A 22,720-nucleotide genomic window follows, 5' to 3' on the forward strand; every position below is an offset into this window, starting at 1 on the left:
AATGTTGAAACGTAGTGTATCAGGTTTACTTCCATAATTATCGTTTAGATGTTTTACCAGCTGGTGTATTTTATTCTTCAGACCTCTTATATTTCGGTGGAATATATGCAAGTTTGAATCTTGTTCACTCTTCCTTTAGTATGATGTGTGCTTCGTACAAGTGCAATATCTGTCTAAACTAATTGTTGGTTCAGCTTTGGGCACTTGAGACTCATTTTGAACACACGAGGGAGGTTTCACATGTTTTGGGCTGCTTTACAGAAGAGATTTAGTTTTATTGTTTATTGTCATTAAACACTTCTCCTTTTGAGTGTTGCTTTTCACATTAAACTCAATGCAAGGTATTTCTCACCTGTTGAGTCATTGACTTTTATCCTGAAAATGATTTACATTCTCATTATTAGTCAAACCACTTTTGTCTTAGATTGATGTATTTCATTAATCTTAATCTTTCTTTAATTGTTTAAATGTTATGAAAAGGAAAGTTGCTACTTACCATAAGTGTAGATGCTGAGTCGCAGAGAGGCACAACAAAACGAGTCTCACAATTAAAGCTTTTGGACATTAAGGCCTCGTCAACAATAGACTACACACACACACACGCACACACACGACTGTAGTCTCAGGCAACTGATGCCACACTGCGAGCAGCAGTGCAGTGTGGTTTTAGTTGCCTGAGATTGCAGTCCTGCGTGCGAGTTGCATTTGCTTAACAGAGTGAGTGAGTGACTGTGTGTGTGTGTGTGTGTGTGTGTCATCCATTGTTGATGAAGGCCTTAATATCCGAAAGCTTTAATTGTGAGAGTCATTTGTTGTACCTGTCTGCAATTCAGCATCCCCGCTATATGGTGAGTAGCAACTTTCCTTTTCATAATATTGTTACATTCCATCCTGAATTTTCCATTGTTTAATTATGTGACACAATCAAAACTTTTCCCTTTCATAATGTTAGTGCATCCCATACTGTACAGCTATTCTGCTTTCAATTTATGATAAATTCTCGTAGTTATGTAATGAGTAATTTGGGAATAGAGTTTAATCTGGGATGGTAACATGAAAGTTTCTTTATTTTTAGTATCATAGACATTATGAAAATGGTTTCCTATGAATTGTTATGTATAAAAGTAAACAGTCTAACGGTTTTGACGACAAGAGAAGTGGTGCAAAACTGGATTCCAAACTTCACACTTCTCTTACTCCAATTGACTTACTTGAAACATTTAGCTGATCTTCTTCTCTGAATATGTGGCTGCGTCAATTTCCACAACTACTTCTCCAAAGAAATAATGCTGGTTAGGTGAACTAACAAACACACTCTCGCTCACTAGAAATAACTGGGTACCCTTATACTTTCAGTTAAGTTTAGGTATACTTTCATCTACACAAGTTTCATATCAACATACAAATTCTTACAAGTCAACTATGACGATACCTGTTAGATACTATTAAATATAATTACATTGTGGTGGGTTTCATAATCACCAGAAATTCAAAAACAGGTCTTGCTTCTTGCAAGTCTAACACCAAGATCAAGAAAGAGTCTCTAGACAAAATGTGTTCCAATTGCTCATCACAATTACAATCATTACACTGTCAAAGAATAACGCATGCTTGCTCCTTGTACGTCACATACAGCTTCTATGGCACGAGCGGCAAACACTTGTCGGCATCGCTTGTCTGACACAGCTCCTGTCCTCCCAGGACTAATGTCCATCCTGCACGCACAGACATGTGTTGCGCAGTAAATAGGCTCTCTCTCTCACACTTCTCTTATATCGCATGTTCATCGCGGCAGAAGGTCGAGTGGTTCCAGAATTTACATGTGAATTCTCAAAGCACTACAACAGTTCATAAATGTAAATAAACGAAATAGCTAAACATTTTTAGATCTCTAATTTAGTGATCGGCAAGAAGCCATAGGTATAATATTACACATATTTATAATAAAAGTTTTTGTGTAATGTCCTATTTACACTAATTGATTTCTCCCAAACGATTATTACGTATCTTACAACAAAGCTAAAGAAGCTGCAACAAACATTATTTCCAATGTCTATGCCACTTGAATATAGCAGTATGTCATTGCAGATGCAAGAGTGGCTTTATTATTATTATCATCATTTTTAAGCTCTTTTTACCCATATGCTGTCTGCTACAATTCAGTAAATTATAGTTTACCTACAGCTTTTGTTAAATTCTCACAATACTATTTCAAAAACTACTCACCATTTTATTGTGTGTGTGTGTGTGTGTGTGTGTGTGTGTGTGTGTGTGTGTGTGTGTGTTGTTTTTATATGTGGCTTCACCTAAGTTTCACAAATGTCTATTAATGTGAATTTTTTTATATTGTAGCATCTTTATTGTGATTTCAGATAACAGCTTACCAACATGGACACTGCACCAGAAAAAATGCAGGTAGCTCCTCGTAGGTACCAGGAAGAGCTCTTGAAACGATGCCTAAATGAGAACACAATTCTGTACCTGCCCACAGGGTCTGGGAAAACATTCATAGCTGTTATGTTTATTAAGGAAATAATGAAGGAATGCTGTGTGTAAGTAATTTTTTCTTTGTCTGTTAGGCAGTTCAGTGTGTGCATGCAATGTAGAATGGATAAACTCAAACTGACATGACCTTGTTATTAGGTACTTAGGCAGTTACTTTTTATCATTTGTTGTTATGATCTATGTAGCAGGCTGAACATGATTTCTGTGCTGTATGATGTTCAGATATTACTTGTGTTGTATAATGGAGTGAATGCAAGGGGGCAAGATTTTTCTTGGATTTCAGATGTAAATTGCAGGCAATTGAGAGAGAACCACATTTAGCTGTGCTCAGTTTGCCTTTGCAGGTATTCACTCATTTTTTGCTGGTCGTTTGTCTTGCAGCAAACTGTCAAAGAAAGCTCACATACTTTCCATTTCTGCACTTGTGTTGGTGTGAACAGCAGGAGTCTATCCTCTTTTTTGGTTGTGTCACATTTTGTGTGTGAACTAACTTCATTAGTAAATGTGAATTGGGTATATGATGGAAATGATGGAGTCAATATATATATCTAAAAACAAAGATGATGTGACTTACCAAACGAAAGCGCTGGCACGTCGATAGACACACAAACAAACACAAACATACACACAAAATTCAAGCTTTCACAACAAACTGTTGCCTCATCAGGAAAGAGGGAAGGAGAGGGAAAGACGAAAGGATGTGGGTTTTAGGGAGAGGGTAAGGAGTCATTCCAATCCCGGGAGCGGAAAGACTTACCTTAGGGGGAAAAAAGGACGGGTATACACTCGCACACACACACATATCCATCCACACATATACAGACACAAGCAGACATATTTAAAGACAAAGAGTTTGGGCAGAGATGTCAGTCGAGGCGGAAGTGCAGAGGCAAAGATGTTGTTGAATGACAGGTGAGGTATGAGTGGCGGCAACTTGAAATTAGGGGAGATTGAGGCCTGGTGGATAACAGGAAGAGAGGATATATTGAAGAGCAAGTTCCCATCTCCGGAGTTCGGATAGGTTGGTGTTAGTGGGAAGTATCCAGATAACCCGGATGGTGTAACACTGTGCCAAGATGTGCTGGCTGTGCACCAAGGCATGTTTAGCCACAGGGTGATCCTCATTACCAACAAACACTGTCTGCCTGTGTCCATTCATGTGAATGGACAGTTTGTTGCTGGTCATTCCCACATAGAATGCGTCACAGTGTAGGCAGGTCAGTTGGTAAATCACGTGGGTGCTTTTACACGTGGCTCTGCCTTTGATCGTGTACACCTTCCAGGTTACAGGACTGGAGTAGGTGGTGGTGAGAGGGTGCATGGGACAGCTTTTACACCGGGGGCGGTTACAAGGGCAGGAGCCAGAGGGTAGGGAAGGTGGTTTGGGGATTTCATAGGGATGAACAAAGAGGTTACGAAGGTTAGGTGGACAGCGGAAAGACACTCTTGGTGGAGTGGGGAGGATTTCATGAAGGATGGATCTCATTTCAGGGCAGGATTTGAGGAAGTCGTATCCCTGCTGGAGAGCCACATTCAGAGTCTGATCCAGTCCCGGAAAGTATCCTGACACAAGTGGAGCACTTTTGTGTTTCTTCTGTGGGAGGTTCTGGGTTTGAGAGGATGAGGAAGTGGCTCTGGTTATTTGCTTCTGTACCAGGTCGGGAGGGTAGTTGCGGGATGCAAAAGCTGTTGTCAGGTTGTTGGTGTAATGGTTCAGGAATTCCGGACTGGAGCAGATTCGTTTGCCACGAAGACCTAGGCTGTAGGGAAGGGACCGTTTGATGTGGAATGGGTGGCAGCTGTCATAATGGAGGTACTGTTGCTTGTTGGTGGATTTGATGTGGACGGACGTGTGAAGCTGGCCATTGGACAGGTGGAGGTCAACGACAAGGAAAGTGGCATGGGATTTAGAGTAGGAGCAGGTGAATCTGATCGAACCAAAGGAGTTGAGGTTGGAGAGGAAATTCGGGAGTTCTTCTTCACTGTGAGTCCAGATCATGAAGATGTCATCAATAAATCTGTACCAAACTTTGGGTTGGCAGGCTTGGGTAACCAAGAAGGCTTCCTCTAAGCGACCCATGAATAGGTTGGCATAAGAGGGGGCCATCCTGGTACCCATGGCTGTTCCTTTTAATTGTTGGTATGTCTGGCCTTAAAAAGTGAAGAAGTTGTGGGTCAGGATGAAGCTGGCTAAGGTAATGAGGAAAGAGGTTTTAGGTAGGGTGGCAGGTGATCGGTGTGAAAGGAAGTGCTCCATCGCAGCGAGGCCCTGGACGGGGGAGTATTTGTGTATAAGGAAGTGGCATCAATGGTTACAAGCATGGTTTCCGGGTGTAACGGATTTGGTAAGGATTCCAGGCATTTGAGAAAGTGGTTGGTGTCTTTTATGAAGGATGGGAGACTGCATGTAATGGGTTGAAGGTGTTGATCTACGTAGGCAGAGATACGTTCTGAGGGGGCTTGGTAACCAGCTACAATGGGGCGGCCGGGATGATTGGGTTTGTGAATTTTAGGAAGAAGGTAGAAGGTAGGGGTGCGGGGTGTCGGTGGGGTCAGGAGGTTGATGGAGTCAGGTGAAAGGTTTTGTAGGGGGCCTAAGGTTCTGAGGATTCCTTGAAGCTCCGCCTGGACATCAGGAATGGGATTACCTTGGCAAACTTTGTATGTGGTGTTGTCTGAAAGCTGACGCAGTCCCTCAGCCACATACTCCCGACGATCAAGTACCACGGTCGTGGAAACCTTGTCCGCCGGAAGGATGACGATGGACCGGTCAGCCTTCAGATCACGGATAGCCTGGGCTTCAGCAGTGGTGATGTTGGGAGTAGGATTAAGGTTTTTTAAGAAGGATTGAGAGGCAAGGTTGGAAGTCAGAAATTCCTGGAAGGTTTGGAGAGGCTGATTTTGAGGAAGAGGAGGTGGGTCCCGTTGTGACGGAGGACGGAACTGTTCCAGGCAGGGTTCAATTTGGATTGTGCTTTGGGTAGTTGGATCATTAGGAGTAGGATTAGGATCATTTTTCTTCGTGGCAAAGTGATACTTCCAGCAGAGAGTACGAGTGTAGGACAGTAAATCTTTGACGAGGGCTGTTTGGTTGAATCTGGGAGTGGGGCTGAAGGTGAGGCCTTTGGATAGGACAGAGGTTTCGGACTGGGAGAGAGGTTTGGAGGAAAGGTTAACTACTGAATTAGGGTGTTGTGGTACCAGATTGTGTTGATTCGAATTTTGAGGTTTTGGAGGGAGTGGAGCTGGAAGTGGGAGGTTGAGTAGATGGGAGAGACTGGGTTTGTGTGCCATGAGAGGAGGTTGAGGTTTGCTGGAAAGGTTTTGACGGGTGAGTGAGTTGCCCTTCCGGAGGTGGGAAACCAGGAGATTGGATAGTTTTTTGAGGTGAAGGGTGCCATGCTGTTCTAATTTGCAGTTGGCCTGTAGGAGGATGCTCTGAACAGCCGGTGTGGATGTGGGAGAGGAAAGATTCAGGACTTTTATTAAGGATAGGAGTTGACGGGTGTGTTCATTGGCTAAGTTGATGTGTAGGTGAAGGATTAGGTGGGTGAGGGCAATGGATTGTTCAGTTTGGAACTGGTATAGGGACTGATGGAAAGAAGGGTTGCAGCCAGAGATGGGGACTTTTAAGTGTGAGGCCTTTGGGGGTAATGCCAAATGTCAGACAAGCCTGAGAAAATAAAATATGCGAGCGTAATCTGGCTAGGGTGAAGGCATGTTTGCGGAGGGAATGTATATAAAACTTAATGGGGTCATCGTGGGGGTGTTGTGAGGGTGACATGGTATTAGAAGGTGGAAAGTGTAACATGTAACATGTAACCCACATCCTTTCGCCTTTCTCTCTCCTTCCCTCTTTCCCGATGAGGCAAAAGTTTGTTGTGAAAGCTTGAATTTTGTGTGTATGTTTGTGTTTGTTTGTGTGTCTATCGACGTGCCAGAGCTTTTGTTTGGTAAGTCATATCATCTTTGTTTTTAGATATATTTTTCCCACGTGGAATGTTTCCCCCTATGTGTGTATATATATATATATATATATATATATATATATATATATGATATGAATTAATAGAGGGGAAACATTCCACGTGGGAAAAATGAAAAATATATCTAAAAACAAAGATGATGTGACTTACCAAACGAAAGCTCTGGCACGTCGATAGACACACAAACAAACACAAACATACACACAAAATTCTAGCTTTTGCAACCAACGGTTGCTTCATCAGGAAAGAGGGAAGGAGAGGGAAAGACGAAAGGATTTGGGTTTTAAGGGAGAGGGTAAGGAGTCATTCCAATCCCGGGAGCGGAAAGACTTGCCTTAGGGGGAAGAAAGGACGGGTATACACTCGCACACACACACATATCCATCCACACATATACAGACACAAGCAGACGTATTTTCTTCCATTTCCTCCTATATAAACACTTGCTTGTTGGTGGCAGCGATGGTAGTGGACACTGCTGAATTTTTCTGCATGTGCTCATCACCTGTTTGCTTCTGTTTGCTCTGATGTAAGTGGAGATTTAAGCTTACAAAATATGTGAACTAGAAGTTTCAAAATGTGATGCAGACACAAGTAGAGGTGAGCAGTGTGTGTGTGTGTGTGTGGGGGGGGGGGGGGCTCATTTATTTGTCATGCATTTACAGAGAGTACTGAATACATACTGTAACATGAGAGGTGTTTGGAGATGAGTTACAATTTATTTATTTTACAAGCACCACTCAAACTATGGGCATATCCTTTTGTAGTATGATAAACTGGTCATAGTCCACCAAAGAGATGCTAGATAACAGTTATGAACCATGTGTGTAGTGAAAAGACTGTGGTTGTTTGCTGTTAAGTATGGAAGGCTATGAACAAGGTGGAAGGTGACGGTCATGGACAAAGATGGACTGCATAGTTTTTGTGGAAAAAGGAGTCAAAACAACATATTCATAAATGTGTAACTGTGGTGTGTGTTTAGGAAGCTTGTGTTTATTGGACAGATCATTGCATCGGCAGTGGAATAGTGAGCAAAGTTGGCATCACTGATGTTCATTATTGTGCCACGCTCACACGATTCACCTGATCTCATACCATCTGATTATGCTCCATTCAGTAACGTGAAGGATGCATTGTGAGTTAAAAGATTGGGCAACACCTAAGAATTTCACTCAGGAATGGGCGTGTAGTACCCCCAAACAGTGGTTCTGTGGCACAATAATGAAGTTTCTGACATAGTGGCACTGGTGTATTGTTGTCATTGGCGATTATAAGGAGAGATCCCATGTACACGGGCTCATGTTAGTTAATAAAAATGATACAAAAAAGTACAATTGCGAATCATTTCTGAATACCACCCATACTTGGAACTGAACTTTTGTAGGGATCAACTGTTATTTCCTACCAGTATTGTGATAAATGGGCTTGTTTTGTTAGTACTTGCTGCAATACATGTCTACCCTGAAATCTTCTGCTACCTGTAATCTTCAGTGACATTTTAATGTAACAAATGAAGTACACAGCTATTTTCGTACTGGTCGTGGACTGTAGATGCGTGGAATTTAGTAGTGGTCTCAGTGATCTAGTGAGTGTGCTGTTGTTCATGGATTCGATACTAATGGAGTGGGATCTTTGAGTTCTTAACCAAATACTAATATAATAGAAGAATTTGTTCTTAAGAACAGCAAATATCAAAAGTGTGAGATAGGTGATGTAATTTTTTTTCGAAACCGTATGTTCTTCTATTAACTGTTCTGTGGACTGTTGAAGATATTATTCTGTAAGAAAAGTTAATCGGCTGCTACAAAAATTATTTTCCTGTGGGCATGGATATCTAGCAACCTAAGAATACAATTTTTAACTCTACAAATTAGCGCAGATGCATGTTGTCTCAGAATCTTAAAGTGAAATGCCTGAGACACCTTACTTCAATAATATTTCAGCCAGAAAGATAACAGCAAGAAGTATATTGGGAAAAATTGGGTCATCTGGGTGAATGTTGGAGAGTAATGGGGTTGTAGATCTCTAGGTGGAGGACGAACATGAGTAATGGTCATAAAACAGTCCCTGTATTTCTCCATGACAGGAATGAAGAAAGTATTACCCATTGCTGAAATCGGAGCTGTGCCAGCCCACGCCATCTTCCCTGTTTGCTGTGGGGCCATTCGTCCTGCTGGCTGCAAACTTGAATGGAGCCCCAATGTAAGGCAGGCAGTAGATCCCCTCAGCAAAATCATTTGGGAAGTAATCCAGTGTTTGCTGAGTGTCTGAGACATGGATGCAGCTGACTGCAAGTCATGGCTCCTGTTGAGACCAGTGATGCCTTCCGTCTGTTTTTAGAGGCCATTTTCAGATTTGTTGTTAAATGAAGGACATGGTGAACCCTGCTAACCTTGTTCATGGGTTGAAGGCACATATGTGATTGGTGTCACCATACCCAGGACTGACTGCGGCTCTTTGGTATGGAGTATGGTAGAAGGCTTAAACCAGGCCGTACCAGCTCAGGTGCTCTCCCAGAGAGGACAGCTGGCAGGCTCGGGCAGAGGTCAACAGGGGTGGGCAAACAGCTAATGCACGATCAGTCTTGCAGCTGGATCGTAGCTTATGCAATTATGGTCTACTGGTCAAGCACACACAGACAAGGGTCACAGAGCAGAGCATGCTTGCACAGAGCATGTGTAATAATGCCATCTGGCAGGTAGACTACTCTATCTGTGCCTGTGTGTAAGTATAATATGGAGTGTGCAGGATTGCCCTTGCCACATGGGGCAATGTTGGAACAGCCTGGCTTAAACCACAGGCTCCATGTAAATTCTGTGGCAATCTTGCATGTAGATTTTTAGATTCCCACTGTTATGTGAAGAATTTCAGAGTTGTTTCACCTGCCCTTCCCTCAGGAGGCCAGACCTGCCTAACAGTCTGGCATCAGCTATTGGATGTAAGAATAGATGGTTTATATAGAGCTAGACAAACAATATTCAAAGGCAAGTGTATCTTAGATTTCCTCTTATACCACAGAACTTGATATGGTATTGAGTGTTACTTTGACAGTTCTGTGGCATATAATACATAATATGCAACAAACGATGAACTAGCAACAATAAACAGTTGTTCTGCATACAAGTTGTTAATTTCAGGTAACGGAGAAGGAAATGCCACGGCACAAACTCCTGTTGCATTTGAACTAATTCACAAGAGAGATACCATGCCCGTGTATGTGCATATATAAAAATTTTTGGTGAGTTTGAAGTAAAGGAATATACTACAACCTCAAATGCATTACTCACTTGGGGATTGTGAGGAGAGGATTACATTAATTAAAACATCCCCAGAGGCACTTCAGCAATCATTCATCTCATGCCCAAAAAGAAACCTGCCCTGCATTTCACAATGGTTTGCAGAATACAGATGCAGTTGTAAAGCTGACTGTTGAAAGTGAAAATGTAGTTGTTTGATTATTAGAGTCTGTAACTGGATGGCGATTCTTCTGGAAAATCTGGAATTCTCGGGAATTACATTTTACCTCCAAAAATCGGGGAAATCTCTGGGAATCTAACATCATAATTTAATTGAGCTTTGTAAGTCACAAATTTTAAAATACTTAATAATTCAAAGTGTGTTGATTATTTGAATATTAGTCCACATAAATTATTGACATTGAAAAACTGTGGTTAAACTACAGTGTAGATTGAAGAAAAGTCGTTATTGTGAGATGGTCAGCAGCCAGCTGCTCACCATTAGTTTCTCAGGAGCTTTTTTCTGGCTTTGTCTTTCCTCCCCATGCCTGAAATTATCAGGTTTTTTTCCTCCCAAGTCTGAGTAGCCACCGTGCTATAATGAACTACTAGATGGCTTGCAAGTGAACATTTTGATCCCTCTTCCTACACTAAAATAATGTTTGTAAAAGTTACCAACATTTGGGTGAAATGAGGAAAAAATTAATTATTAGTAAATATCAAATAAATGCAGTAAAACATACAGATTTAGACTGAATTAAAATGTAATAATATAGTGAGAATTTATTGACAGCAATAAGACATGTCATGGATGTAGTGCGAAGAGGGCAGTGTGCAGTCAAGTCCACTTAAAATGTTAGATCTTTAATCCATTCCAGATCATCTAATTTTGGTTCCTGATTTCCTTTTCATTCAGAAAGCCAACAATAGTGAGTGATAAATTAGAAAATTGTTCTGCGTGTGCTCCTTGACTTAACCAACATATTTCACATTAATATATAATGCCACTGTGCTCTTTGTTCAGTTCCATCACAAACTATTGAATCTGACAGTGTGCTACTACTCATGCCACCAATTTCATCATGTGCTTCCTGCTTGCAAATTTAACACAGAATGCTTCTTGATGTATGGAACAATCAGTCCCATACATATTGTCTGTCGATCGTTGTAATGCTTTTCTCATCTGTCATCAACAAATTCTTTATGTGTAGTGTTGTAAGGCTGTTCTATAACAAATTTTTGTATCCATTGATTATACGACGGCATAATAGGTATAGAGAATTCTCATCCTTCTCTATGAAAATGAACTGTGATTCTCATTCATTTTTCAAGGCTTGTGACAGTAGTTTACTGAACTGCCTCTTTTTTTTTGAGCAAATAGGCACTGGGTCTGCAAAATACCTTTTTAATATGAGCAAATAGCAAAGTATAAACATTGTTGACACGCGATTCTGCCGAACTGAAGAAAGTATTGCTGACTGAAAAGTGCTGCACCAAATGCCAGAACAGTGTCACATTGCACTGCTAAACAATATATCATTGTGTTCTGACTAGTCCTGAGGAGGACCGAGTAAAACTAGTAGTGCCGAGTGCCAAACTGGACGTGTGGGTGCATGAATCCTTGCACACCATGGCCAGCCCTGTGGTAGTAGATGACTAGACAAGTGTCAGAGATAAACTGGGAATGAAATAAAGTGTCAAAGAAAGGCCCAGAATAGTAACTGTACATTTATATACTAAACAGATTTTCAGAAAATTATCTTGAGGATTTGGTGAGACAGCTCACTTGCGGGGGAAACATTTGATGTGCTGGGAACAAACATCTGTACTCTGTGAACACAGAACCAGTGATCTTGAATATATTACTTCATCAGTAATTACTGGTGTTGAATGAAAAGTTAAGGTGGAGAGCTATTTCTGTGTAACAGAGACAACAAGAAACTGCTTTAGTATGCAGTAAACATTGTTTGGAATACTGAAACAAATATGTGATTGGATTGAAGACTTCGTAGCAAATATAATTCAGTTTATTGATTTAATGGGGAGGTTTTGCTAGAAACAAGAGTACTGTCTGGTATACTTAAAGACAACATTATTGAACCACTTTTGTTCAAGAAGTGTACTAAATGACTCTTAAGAGAAAATATATAGCTCTCTGAGGCTGTTATCTGATGATCCAATTCTGTGTGGGGCAGTAACATAATCAGGAAGGAGCCATGTAATACTATTTGCAGATTATCAACACTCAGTGCAAATACGAGCTGTTGGCCCTCTAAATAAATAAATAAATAAATAAATCAATAAATACAAACTTCGTGCTTTAAATATGTCTGCTTGTGTCTGTATATGTGTGGATGGATATGCGTGTGTGTGCGAGTGTATACCCATCCTTTTTTCCCCCTAAGGTAAGTATATACAGGAATGGGAAACAACTCTTGGATTTCTGTGCCAGTATGGGCTTAGTAATCACAAACTCCTCTTTTAAACATAAGAACATTCACCGGTATACTTGGGAAGGCAGGGGAACCAGATCTATCATTGACTATATAATAACAGATCAGGAATTCAGGAAGGCTGTGAGGGACACACGTGTATTCAGGGGATTCTTTGATGACACTGATCATTATTTAATCTGCAGTGAAATTGGGATTGTGGGGCCGAAAGTGCAAGTCAGGTCCATATGTAGGAGGATAAGGGTGGAGAAACTTCAGGATAAGGAAATCAGGCACAAGTACATAACAGCGATCTCAGAAAGGTACCAGTTAGTTGAATGTAGTCAGTTGCAGTCACTGGAAAAGGAATGGACGAGGTACAGGGACACAGTACTAGAAGTGGCCAAAGAATGTCTTGGAACAGTAGTGTGTAAAGGTAGGATGAAGCAAACAGCTTGGTGGAATGACACAGTCAAGGCAGCCTGTAAAAGGAAAAAGAAGGCATATCAAAAATGGCTACATACTAGAACTCAGGTAGACAGAGAAAGTTATGTTGAAGAAAGAAACAAAGCCAAACAGATAATTACAGCATCCAAGAAGAAATCTGGGGAAGACTTTGGAAACGGGTTGGAGACCTTGGGTCAAGCTGCTGGAAAACCATTCTGGAGTGTAAATAGCAGTCTTCGAAAGGGAAGTAAGAAGGAAATGACAAGTATTTTGGACAGGTCAGGAAAACTGCTGGTGAATCCTGTGGATGCCTTGGGCAGATGGAGGGAATATTTTGAAGAGTTGCTCAATGTAGGTGAAAATACGATCAGTAATGTTTCAGATTTCGATGTACAATGGGACAGGAATGATGATGGAAATAGGATCACATTTGAGGAAGTGGAGAAAATGGTCAATAGATTGCAGTGCAATAAAGCGGCTGGGGTGGATGAAATTAAGTCGGAACTCATCAAATACAGTGGAATGTCAGGTCTTAAATGGCTACACAGGATAATTGAAATGGCCTGGGAGTCGGGACAGGTTCCATCAGACTGGACAAAAGCAGTAATCACACCAATCTTTAAACATGGAAACAGAAAAGATTGTAACAACTACAGAGGTATCTCTTTAATCAACGTTGTGGATAAAATCTTCTCAGGTATTGTTGAAAGGAGAGTGCGAGTATTAGTTGAGGACCAATTGGATGAAAATCAGTGTGGGTTTAGGCCTCTTAGAGGCTGTCAGGACCAGATCTTTAGCTTACGGCAAATAATGGAGAAGTGCTATGAGTGGAACAGGGAATTGTATCTATGTTTTATAGATCTAGAAAGGCATATGACTGGGTTCCTAGAAGGAAGTTATTGTCTGTTCTACGTGATTATGGAATAGGAGGCAAACTTTTGGAAGCAATTAAAGGTCTTTACATGGATAGTCAGGCAGCAGTTAGAGTTGACGGTAAATTGAGTTCATGGTTCAGAGTAGTTTCAGGGCTAAGACAAGGCTGCAACCTGTCTCCACTGTTGTTCATATTATTTATGGATCATATGTTGAAAACAATAGACTGGCTGGGTGAGATTAAGATATGTGAACACAAAATAAGCAGTCTTGCATATGCGGATGACTTAGTTGTGATGGCAGATTCGATTGAAAGTTTGCAAAGTAATATTTCAGAGCTAGATCAGAAATGTAAGGACTATGGTATGAAGATTAGCATCTCCAAAACGAAAGTAATGTCAGTGGGAAAGAAATATAAACGGATTGAGTGCCAAATAGGAGGAACAAAGTTAGAACAGGTGGACGGTTTCAAGTACTTAGGATGCATGTTCTCACAGGATGGCAACATAGTGAAAGAACTGGAAGTGAGGTGTAGCAAAGCTAATGCAGCGAGCGCTCAGCTACGATCTACTCTCTTCTGCAAGAAGGAAGTCAGTACCAAGACGAAGTTATCTGTGCACCGTTCAATCTTTCGACAAACTTTGTTGTATGGGAGCGAAAGCTGGGTGGATTCAGGTTACCTTATCAACAAGGTTGAGGTTACGGATATGAAAGTAGCTAGGATGATTGCAGGTACTAGTAGATGGGAACAATGGCAGGAGGGTGTGGACAATGATGAAATCAAAGAAAAAAACTGGGAATGAACTCTATAGATGTAGCAGTCAGGGCGAACAGGCTTAGATGGTGGGGTCATGTTACACGCATGGGAGAAGCAAGGTTACCCAAGAGACTCATGGATTCAGCAGTAGATGGTAGGAGGAGTCGGGGCAGACCGAGGAGAAGGTACCTGGATTCGGTTAAGAATGATTTTGAAGTAATAGGTTTAACATCAGAAGAGGCACCAATGTTAGCACTGAATAGGGGATCATGGAGGAACTGTATAAGGGGGGCTATGCTCGAGACTGAATGCTGAAAGGCATAATCAGTCTTAAATGATGATGATGATGATGATGATGATGATGATTCACTCACTCAACCATTCTTTGTTTAAGTAATTCCCACTATAAGCGAATACTTTTTTAATGAGTTGTTCCTTGTTAATTTATTGCACAACCCATTGTATAAGATGCTTTTACAAGAATGTAGAACAGTACAATATGTGTCATTTCCAAGTTTTATTCTCAAACATTAGAGGTGATCAGCAGAAGGGTGAGAATGTTATAAACAATCTCAGATTTTATCTCCGTGTAAAACATGTTGATGCAAAAAGAGACTGATGATGTCTTGGTTACTGCCATGATGCGATGCTGACAGCTTCAAACACCGAAATCTACACCATCGCAGCAGCTACCACTGCATAATCAGCACTGCACAGCCAATACAGTGAGCAAGAGGGGAACTAAGTAGCTCCAGACACAAAGAAATAGTGATTTGCAGTGGGTGGTTTTATGGGTTTGTTTGTTCTTTATTCATCTACAAATCCTTTATAAAATTATATAAGATATATCATCTTTGTTAGAATAGGACCAAGTAGCAACAGAACACACATAAAAAGGGTACATAAATTTGCAAGCTTTTGGAGACAGTGGCCCCTTCATCTGGCAAAAGGGATGAAGGGGAAGAAAATCTTTCCTTCTCATTCCTTCCAGTAAATCTCCCCTGACCAACAGTTCTGGGCATCTTTCCTGAACTCTTCCCATTTCCTAAACCATGCCAGTCCTTTTTCTTCACTCTTTTTCCTTGCCTTCTGCCAGGAGGAGGAGATATTGGCCCAAAAAGCTTGCGGATTTCTGTACCTTTTTTGTGTGTTTTTCTCCTGCTGCTACTTGCTGAGTAATTTTTTTTTTCATCTGTCCAGTTACATTGAATTTTGAAAAATTGTTTATTTTGGTGGGTATTACTGTAGGAACTACTAAACTAAAAGAGTTTACTCTAGAATAACAGTTGTTTCTTATTAAATAATGTTAATATTTTTCCCTTCCCTACTCTGAACTATTTAAATAATTCTCGACTTTATTGAATGAATTATTTAAGAGGTACACTATTATTTAAGAGGTACACTTAATGGTCTTTTCAAATATTTTGATTTTAGTTATCCCTTTAATATCACTGTGCAATATATTGTACTATTTTATTTCTTTGTAGAAAATACTGTTTCATGTTTTTTGTTTGTTTACTCTTGGTAATTGTAAGTTTAGTCTGGCACTTGGTCAGTGATCATGAATGTTACTGTTCATGAGATAATTGCTTATGTTCTTGTTATGCATAACAGATTGGTAGTTATATTCACAGATTGGTGGATATATTCACATAATGTGGTTAAAATATCCAACTGCATAAAGAGATCTTTATGTGAAGGTTTGTTACTATTTTTAGTTTTTATTCCAGAGGCCCCTTGCTGTACTTTGAAGACTGTATATAAGGCATTGTCTCGTTGAAGGTAACACATTGATAAAGGGTGTAACTTGCTGATGGTATTTTCTTTGCTTGTATATTTGTGAGTTTGATCCTTCGGAGTTTCATTTCCTTTCTCTACTAAGAGGTCTGGTGTTTTAGTTGTGATTACAATGTCATTGTTATCAGCAAAATGTCCGCCAGTAAATATACATATAAGGAAAAGTCAGACTACCCTGAAACATCTGAATATTAATAACAGGAAACTAGAAATTCATGGCATGGCCAGACAGTGCAGCACATTAAGTGCAAGTTGAATAAGCTGACTGCATGTCGTCATGTGCCATCCGACAAAGCTACAGATATAACAGCATCAAAATATCTGCCCAATTCATAGACAGTAAAGGTAATAATACAACTGTCCATCATGCAAAATCTATTGCATTATAGTATCCGGGAACAGAATGTATAGTTAAATCTGATAACACAATATAAATCTCTGTTGGCACACAGTCTGTAAATCATAACTAGATCGTTGCGACATGCTGACACAAAGACCCAGTACTGGTAGTCACTGCTTAAGTTTAGGTTGCACTGCCTCTGGACACCACACTACTGCAAGCCTGCAATTGCTCAGTTTGCATGGCCAGCCCATAAACAAGTAATGTTGACGGCTTGTCAAACAGTCCTTCCCCAATCAAACAAGCAACCACTTCTCCTCTCGTGGCTCGAGCCATCGACCGACTGATCTCTGCGCCCACCTGATTAACACTTCTGCCACCCAAGGAAGAAGAGCACAATCCACTAGGAAGTATAGCCAACCTATGTCTGCTAATACCAATGTAGGCAGTAGTGTGCATGTAGCACATATTCCCTCCTCGATTCGGCAACCTGCCAAGAACCCCAGATTTGCCCTGGGAACCCAACTTAATCTGAGACAGCTGAGCCCTAACTTCTTTGCTGTTTGGAGGTCCCTTAACAGAACAGTGACAGGGTTAATGAACTCTTGAGTTTCTAATGGACCCATAAATCACAGAAATAACTTCTTGCCTTTACTGACTCCTTAAAAATTCTTAATAAAAATCATGCCACCAATTCGGTAGTTGTTTGGTTGCCACTCTACATTGTGGTGGATGTGGTCTCTCTCTTATGTGCCTCACTGAGATCCCTTTTCCCAGCCTCCATTACCAACTGTTCGGCATTTCTCTTCTCAGGCAGTATGTCATCAATAGACCATAAATTAGACAGTGGATTGTCTACCTGGTATCCCAGGTGAAAACTCACAAGTGTGGACTGATTGCTCTCAGGCCATACAGTGATAAGTGCCATTGTTAACCAGGAGAGTGAAGAATCTCATGCACTTTGATTATCACTATGATAGGTTATGAAGACCATGTTAAGATTCCTATTAATGTGCTACATATATTATGGGTTTGGGTAATAAGGTGTTCTAGTTACATGTCACACTCTTAAACAAAGGCAAAATTGGTTAAAATCATGTGTGGTAAATGAGCTCACATTATCAGATTGTGGAGGGCCAAGAGTGCCAAAAATTCCTTGTAAATTTTGGATTAGAGCTTGACTGGTCACTACTTTGGCGGATAACAACCAAATTAATAAGCATAAAGCAGTCCACACAAACTAAAATCATCTTTTGCCTGCCTTCAATCTAGGCAACAATCCCAGAAAATCAGTGTACATCCACTGAAAGGGTCCCTCTATCAACTTGGACACCAAATATCTGATCTCGCTATTTTACACTGGTTTACTAACAGTGTGAACCTCACAACTTGATATCTCCTTACTGATCTTGTTATCCATTCCAGACAATAAATTGCTGTCTGATTTTCTCCTGTATTGTCCACACTCCTCAATGTCTTCCCATAGCAGATTCATGGAAGTAGTGGAACATTTACAATGTCTACTTTCTGTAACCTCTCCTTAATCTCGTGAAGGCATTTGCCTTGATCCTGGAACTCCTCAATGCCATGAAACAGATGAGGAATTTGTGCAACAATCGGAGTTATTGGGGCTTCGAATCATCATCTGTCAGTAGCTGCTTATCACCTTCATTGTACTCATTCCCTCCAAATGTGCGACTCAGTCCTTGCAGCTACAAGATTCTCCAGTCTCTAAATATTATGGACTTCAAACCTAAAGAATAAAATCCTATATGCCCACCTGGCAATGCGACCAGTTTTTCTTGGTGTGGCTAACACCCAGCTGAGGGCTTGACTGTCAGCTTCCAAGACAAACTTTTCCAAAGTGTTCCAATTAATATCTAATCTCCTCTGTGCCGAACAAAACTGACAGGGTCTCCAATTCATAGATAAGATATCTTTTCCCAAAATTATTTAATACCCTTGAGGCGTACTTTCTTAATCCCTTCCTGTTCCTGTAACAACACTGCTCCTATCCCCAGACAGGAAGCATCAGTTTGCAAAATGAATTCAATGTTGAACTCTGGTAGATCTAATTCTGGCACTGATCCTAGGGCTTGTTTTAAGGTGCAAAATGCAGCTTCCTGGTAAAGCCACCCCCAGAAATTCGCATCCCTTTTTGTGTAGTTCATTAAGTAGAGCAGTACCATTCCAGGCTGCACCCATGGTCTAGGGGTAACATCTTTGATTAGTAATCAAAATGTCCTCGGTCCCAGGTTCAAATCCCGCCACTTATTTAATTTTGATTAACAATCAGCATTGCCAGCTGAAGGCTTTCGGCATAAGAAGTCACCCTCATTCTGCCAATGGCTTTGTCAAAGAGGGTGGAGGAGTGCACAGAGGTTCAGGGCTCTCTCTTGTTCTTGGGGTGGGAGACAGCCCCTAAAGGTAGGAGAATTGGCAATGATCAATGGCATGAGGATGCAGAAGGCAACAGAAACCACTGCATTAAAGACACATAACATGTATCCATAGGACATATGGCCTGTAATCGAAAAAGTGTCATGATGGTTTCTCCATTGGCAAAAGATTCTGGAATAGTCTCCCATTCAGATCTCCAGGAGGGGACTGCCAAGGGGGAGGTGACCATTAGAAAAAGATTGAATGACCAATGAAAGGTGTTCTACGAGTGGGGGCGTGGAGTGCCAGAAGCTTGAACCTGGTAGGGAAGTTAGAAAGTCTGAAAGGGAAACGCAAAGGCTCAATCAAGATATAGTAGGCGTCAGTGAAGTGAAATAGAAAGAAGGCAGTGATTTCTAGTCAGATGAGTGTAGGGTAATATCAACAGCAGCAGAAAATAATATAATTGAAGTATGATTCGTTATGAATAGGAAGGTACGGCAGAGAGTCTGTTCCCCCCTGCGGGTTGAAGGGTAAGAATAGGCCCACAGTATTCTTGTCTGTAGTAAGAGGCGATAAAAAGGAGTCTCATACTTTTTGGCTTTTATGTGATGGTCCCCTCTCTGTTTTGACCTCCATCTTTCAACATTCTTCCGAAGAGCAAGCCAATTGGGGAAGGGCGCCTTACATGGTGCATTGTGTCCATCATGCATTGAGACCTTTAGCCAGCTTTCTCGTCGTCACATTACAGTCCCGCTCGTTCTCCATCTCTTGGACGAGGATATATTCCTAGGTGCGATTTCCACCATGCACTGTCCAGTGTTGCTTTCTGTGGAGACGACGACCATGGACTTCCTTGCACCTAATATCCAGCACGGTAGCCAGTCCGTTGTGGTGGGGCCGCCATGTACCCTGTTGGTTGTAGCCCCCTGACAACACAGGGATCGCTCTGCTGATGCCTGTGCCGTTAACACCCCACGTATGCCAAGGAGTAGGTGCCTATCTCCCTGGGGCATCAGGACTCCCAGTAATGGCCATCCTGCCACGTGGCCCTTGCTGAGGCTGGATGGCACCCGAGGGGAGGGCCCTTAGTCGGAGTGGATGGTATCAGGGCGGATGACCTACAATGAAGCGTGGTACATCATCTCTTGCTGGTGGCCAGCCGCCAGCAGTCTCTAAGTGTTCTCGGGGTCAATTCAATGCTCAGAAATATGATCCCAAATCATTCCCCTCCCTGGCCACACCGTGGGACGAGCGAAAGGCTCAGGATGGCATTGACACTTATTCACTCCGGTTCCTAGTTTGTACGAGAGCTGATGGGGAGTCTTTCATGTCAGCGAAGCCTCAGTTCTTTGTAGAGCATTAAGAGGACAAGTTTGGGGAGGTGAAGGTCTTGTCCAAAATGCACTCTGTGTCAGTATTGATAAAAACGGCATCCTCTGCCCAGTCACAGAGGTTACCTGCTTGTGACAAGTTGGGGGATGTTTCAGTTACCATCACACCCCATAAGAGTTTAAATATGGTCCAGGGTATTATTTTCCATAGGGACCTTCTTTTGCAGTCTGATGACGAGCTGCGCACCCATTTAGAGTGGCGAGGCTTACATTTCGTCCAGCTCATTCAATGGGGTCCGAAGGATAATCAAATTGCTACTGGTGCCTTGATCTTGGCTTTCAAGGGTGATACATTACCGGAGAAGGTCAAGGTGGCGGTCTACCACTGTGATGTCAAGCCTATATCCCTCCCCCGATGCGGTGCTTTAAGTGCTGGAAGTTCGACCATGTGTCTTCCCGCTGTACTTCCAGCCTCACATATCGAGATTGCGGACACCCATCACATCCCAATACTCCTTGTGCCCCGCCTCCCATCTGTGTCAGTTGTGGAGAGCATCATTCACCTTGCTCGCCAAACTGCAGAATCTTACAGAAAGAGTGGAAAATCATGGAATATAAGACCCTGGACTGACTGACCTATACTGAGGCTAAGAGGAAATATGAACAACTCCATCCTATGCGAATGACTTCCTGGTATGCCGTCGCTACGACAACCGTGATAGCCCCATCAGTTCAGCAAATTCCAGTCGGCTCCCTGAGCTGTACGACTCCACATTCCCCCTTGACCATGGGTGGCACTACCCACCCTGTTGCTCATGCACCACCTACCTGAGGAGCAGCCCCCCCCCCACCCAAACACCCATCGGGGACATCCATTCCCACTGCTAAGCTGGAGAAGCGTCCAACTTCTTTGGTTCCTCTCGCTCACAAGGGGTCCCATGCCCTTGGGTCCCTCCCTTCCCAGGTTTCCACAAGTGGGAAGTATGACACCCGGCAGTGGCATAAGTGCCCACAAGCAGCTGGTCGTAGGGCTTCGCGATCCTCCTCCATCCCGGAGACTGAAGCAGTGAAGCCCTCCCAGCCAGTGAAACCCAAGAAGCAGTGAGAAAAGTCCAAGAAGAAGACCTCTAAGACGAAGGAACCTGTGGTGGCACCCACCCCACCGCAACCTACAAGCTCTGTGTCTGCGGACTAGGTAGAGATTCTGGTGTGTGCTGAGGACCTAGATCTCGCCAGACCCTCAGACACAATCGATGTTACTTGCACAGGTACTCCATCGGTGGCAGCAGGAGACCCAGCAGTGTAATCTGCCTCCTCAGTCCCTTTACACCTATCTCGGCCATGGACAGTGTCATCCTCCAGTGGAACTGCAGCGGTTTTTTCCACCATCTTGCTGAACTCTAACAACTTCTCAGCTTTCACTCTTTCCTCTGCATTGCTCTTCAGGAAACTTGGTTGCCAGCGAATCGAACCCCCACCCTCCGTGGCTATTGGGGTTACTATAAGAACTAGGCAGCTTATGAGAGGGTATCTGGTGGCATCTGCATCTACGTCCTTCACTCTCTTTACAGTGAATGTGTCCCTCTACAAATACCTTTAGAGGCTGTTGCTATTCGTGTGTGGACACCTCAGGCTGTTATTGATGCGGTGGTTCACTCGGTCACCACCGGCATCGTTACTGATGCAGAATCTGCCATTCCCTGTTCTTCTGGGTCCCATCGGCAGAGGACTGTGCCTTGATGGTTGTCCGAGATCGCTGAGGCGATTAAAGATCGCAGGTGGGCCCTCCAGCATCACAAGCAGCATCCCTCATTGGAACACCTCATCGCCTTTAAACGGCTCTGTGCGCGAACCCACCGCCTCATTCGCCAATGCAAACAGGAGTGCTGGGAAAGGTATGTCTCCACCATTGGCGTCCGTACCTCTCCATCACAGGTTTGGGCCAAGATTAGGTGACTCTATGGTTATTGGACCCCCATCGGCGTACCTGCGCTTTCACTGAATGGAGCAGTCTGTGCTGACTCCGACATGATTGCAAACCACTTAGCGGAGCATTTTGCTCAGAGTTCTGCTTCTGCGAATACCCGCAGGCCTTCCGCTCCCTGAAAGAGTGGTTGGAACGTCAGAGCTTTACATTTCACACCCATCACCCTGACTCGTACAATGCTCCATTCAGTGAGTGGGAATTCCAAAGTCCCCTAGCTGCTTGCCCTGATACGGCTCCCGGGCCAGATCGCATCCACTGTCAGATGCTCAGACACCTCTCAGTGGACTGCCAGAGACGCCTCCTAGACCTTTTCAACCATATCTGGGTTGAGGGGTGAGTTTCCGTCGCAATGGTGGGAAAACATCGTAATCCCTGTGTCGAAACCTGGCAAGAACCCACTGGAGGTGGACAGCTACTGCCCCATTAGCCTCACCAACATTCTTGGCAAGTTGCTCGAATGCATGGTGAGCCGGAGGTTGAGTTGGCTGCTTGAGTCTCGGGACTTCTTGCTCTGTCTCAGGGTGGGTTCTGTAAGGGCTGCTCTGCCACCGATAATCTGGTGATCCTGGAGTCTGCCATCCGGACGGCCTTTGCCGACCATCAGCATCTGGTTGCCGTTTTTTTTTGACATGCGGAAGGCCTATGAT

The 22,720-nt window shown here is 42.6% G+C and overlaps 1 protein-coding gene across 4 annotated transcripts in view; it reads left to right on the top strand.

Annotated features, from left to right (window-relative positions):
* LOC124614023 (endoribonuclease Dicer-like) overlaps nt 1–22,720 on the top strand; it is a 444,738-nt gene that overhangs the window by 46,652 nt on the left and 375,366 nt on the right. For all 4 annotated transcript variants that reach the window (XM_047142837.1, XM_047142840.1, XM_047142839.1 and 1 more), the window contains exon 2: nt 2,373–2,552. In XM_047142837.1, the coding sequence (XP_046998793.1) occupies nt 2,389–2,552 (164 nt within the window). In that variant the 5' untranslated portion in view covers nt 2,373–2,388. The remainder of the gene's footprint in view (nt 1–2,372; nt 2,553–22,720) is intronic.

The sequence above is a fragment of the Schistocerca americana genome, chromosome 4, assembly GCF_021461395.2.
Source record: "Schistocerca americana isolate TAMUIC-IGC-003095 chromosome 4, iqSchAmer2.1, whole genome shotgun sequence".
NCBI lineage: Eukaryota > Metazoa > Arthropoda > Insecta > Orthoptera > Acrididae > Schistocerca > Schistocerca americana.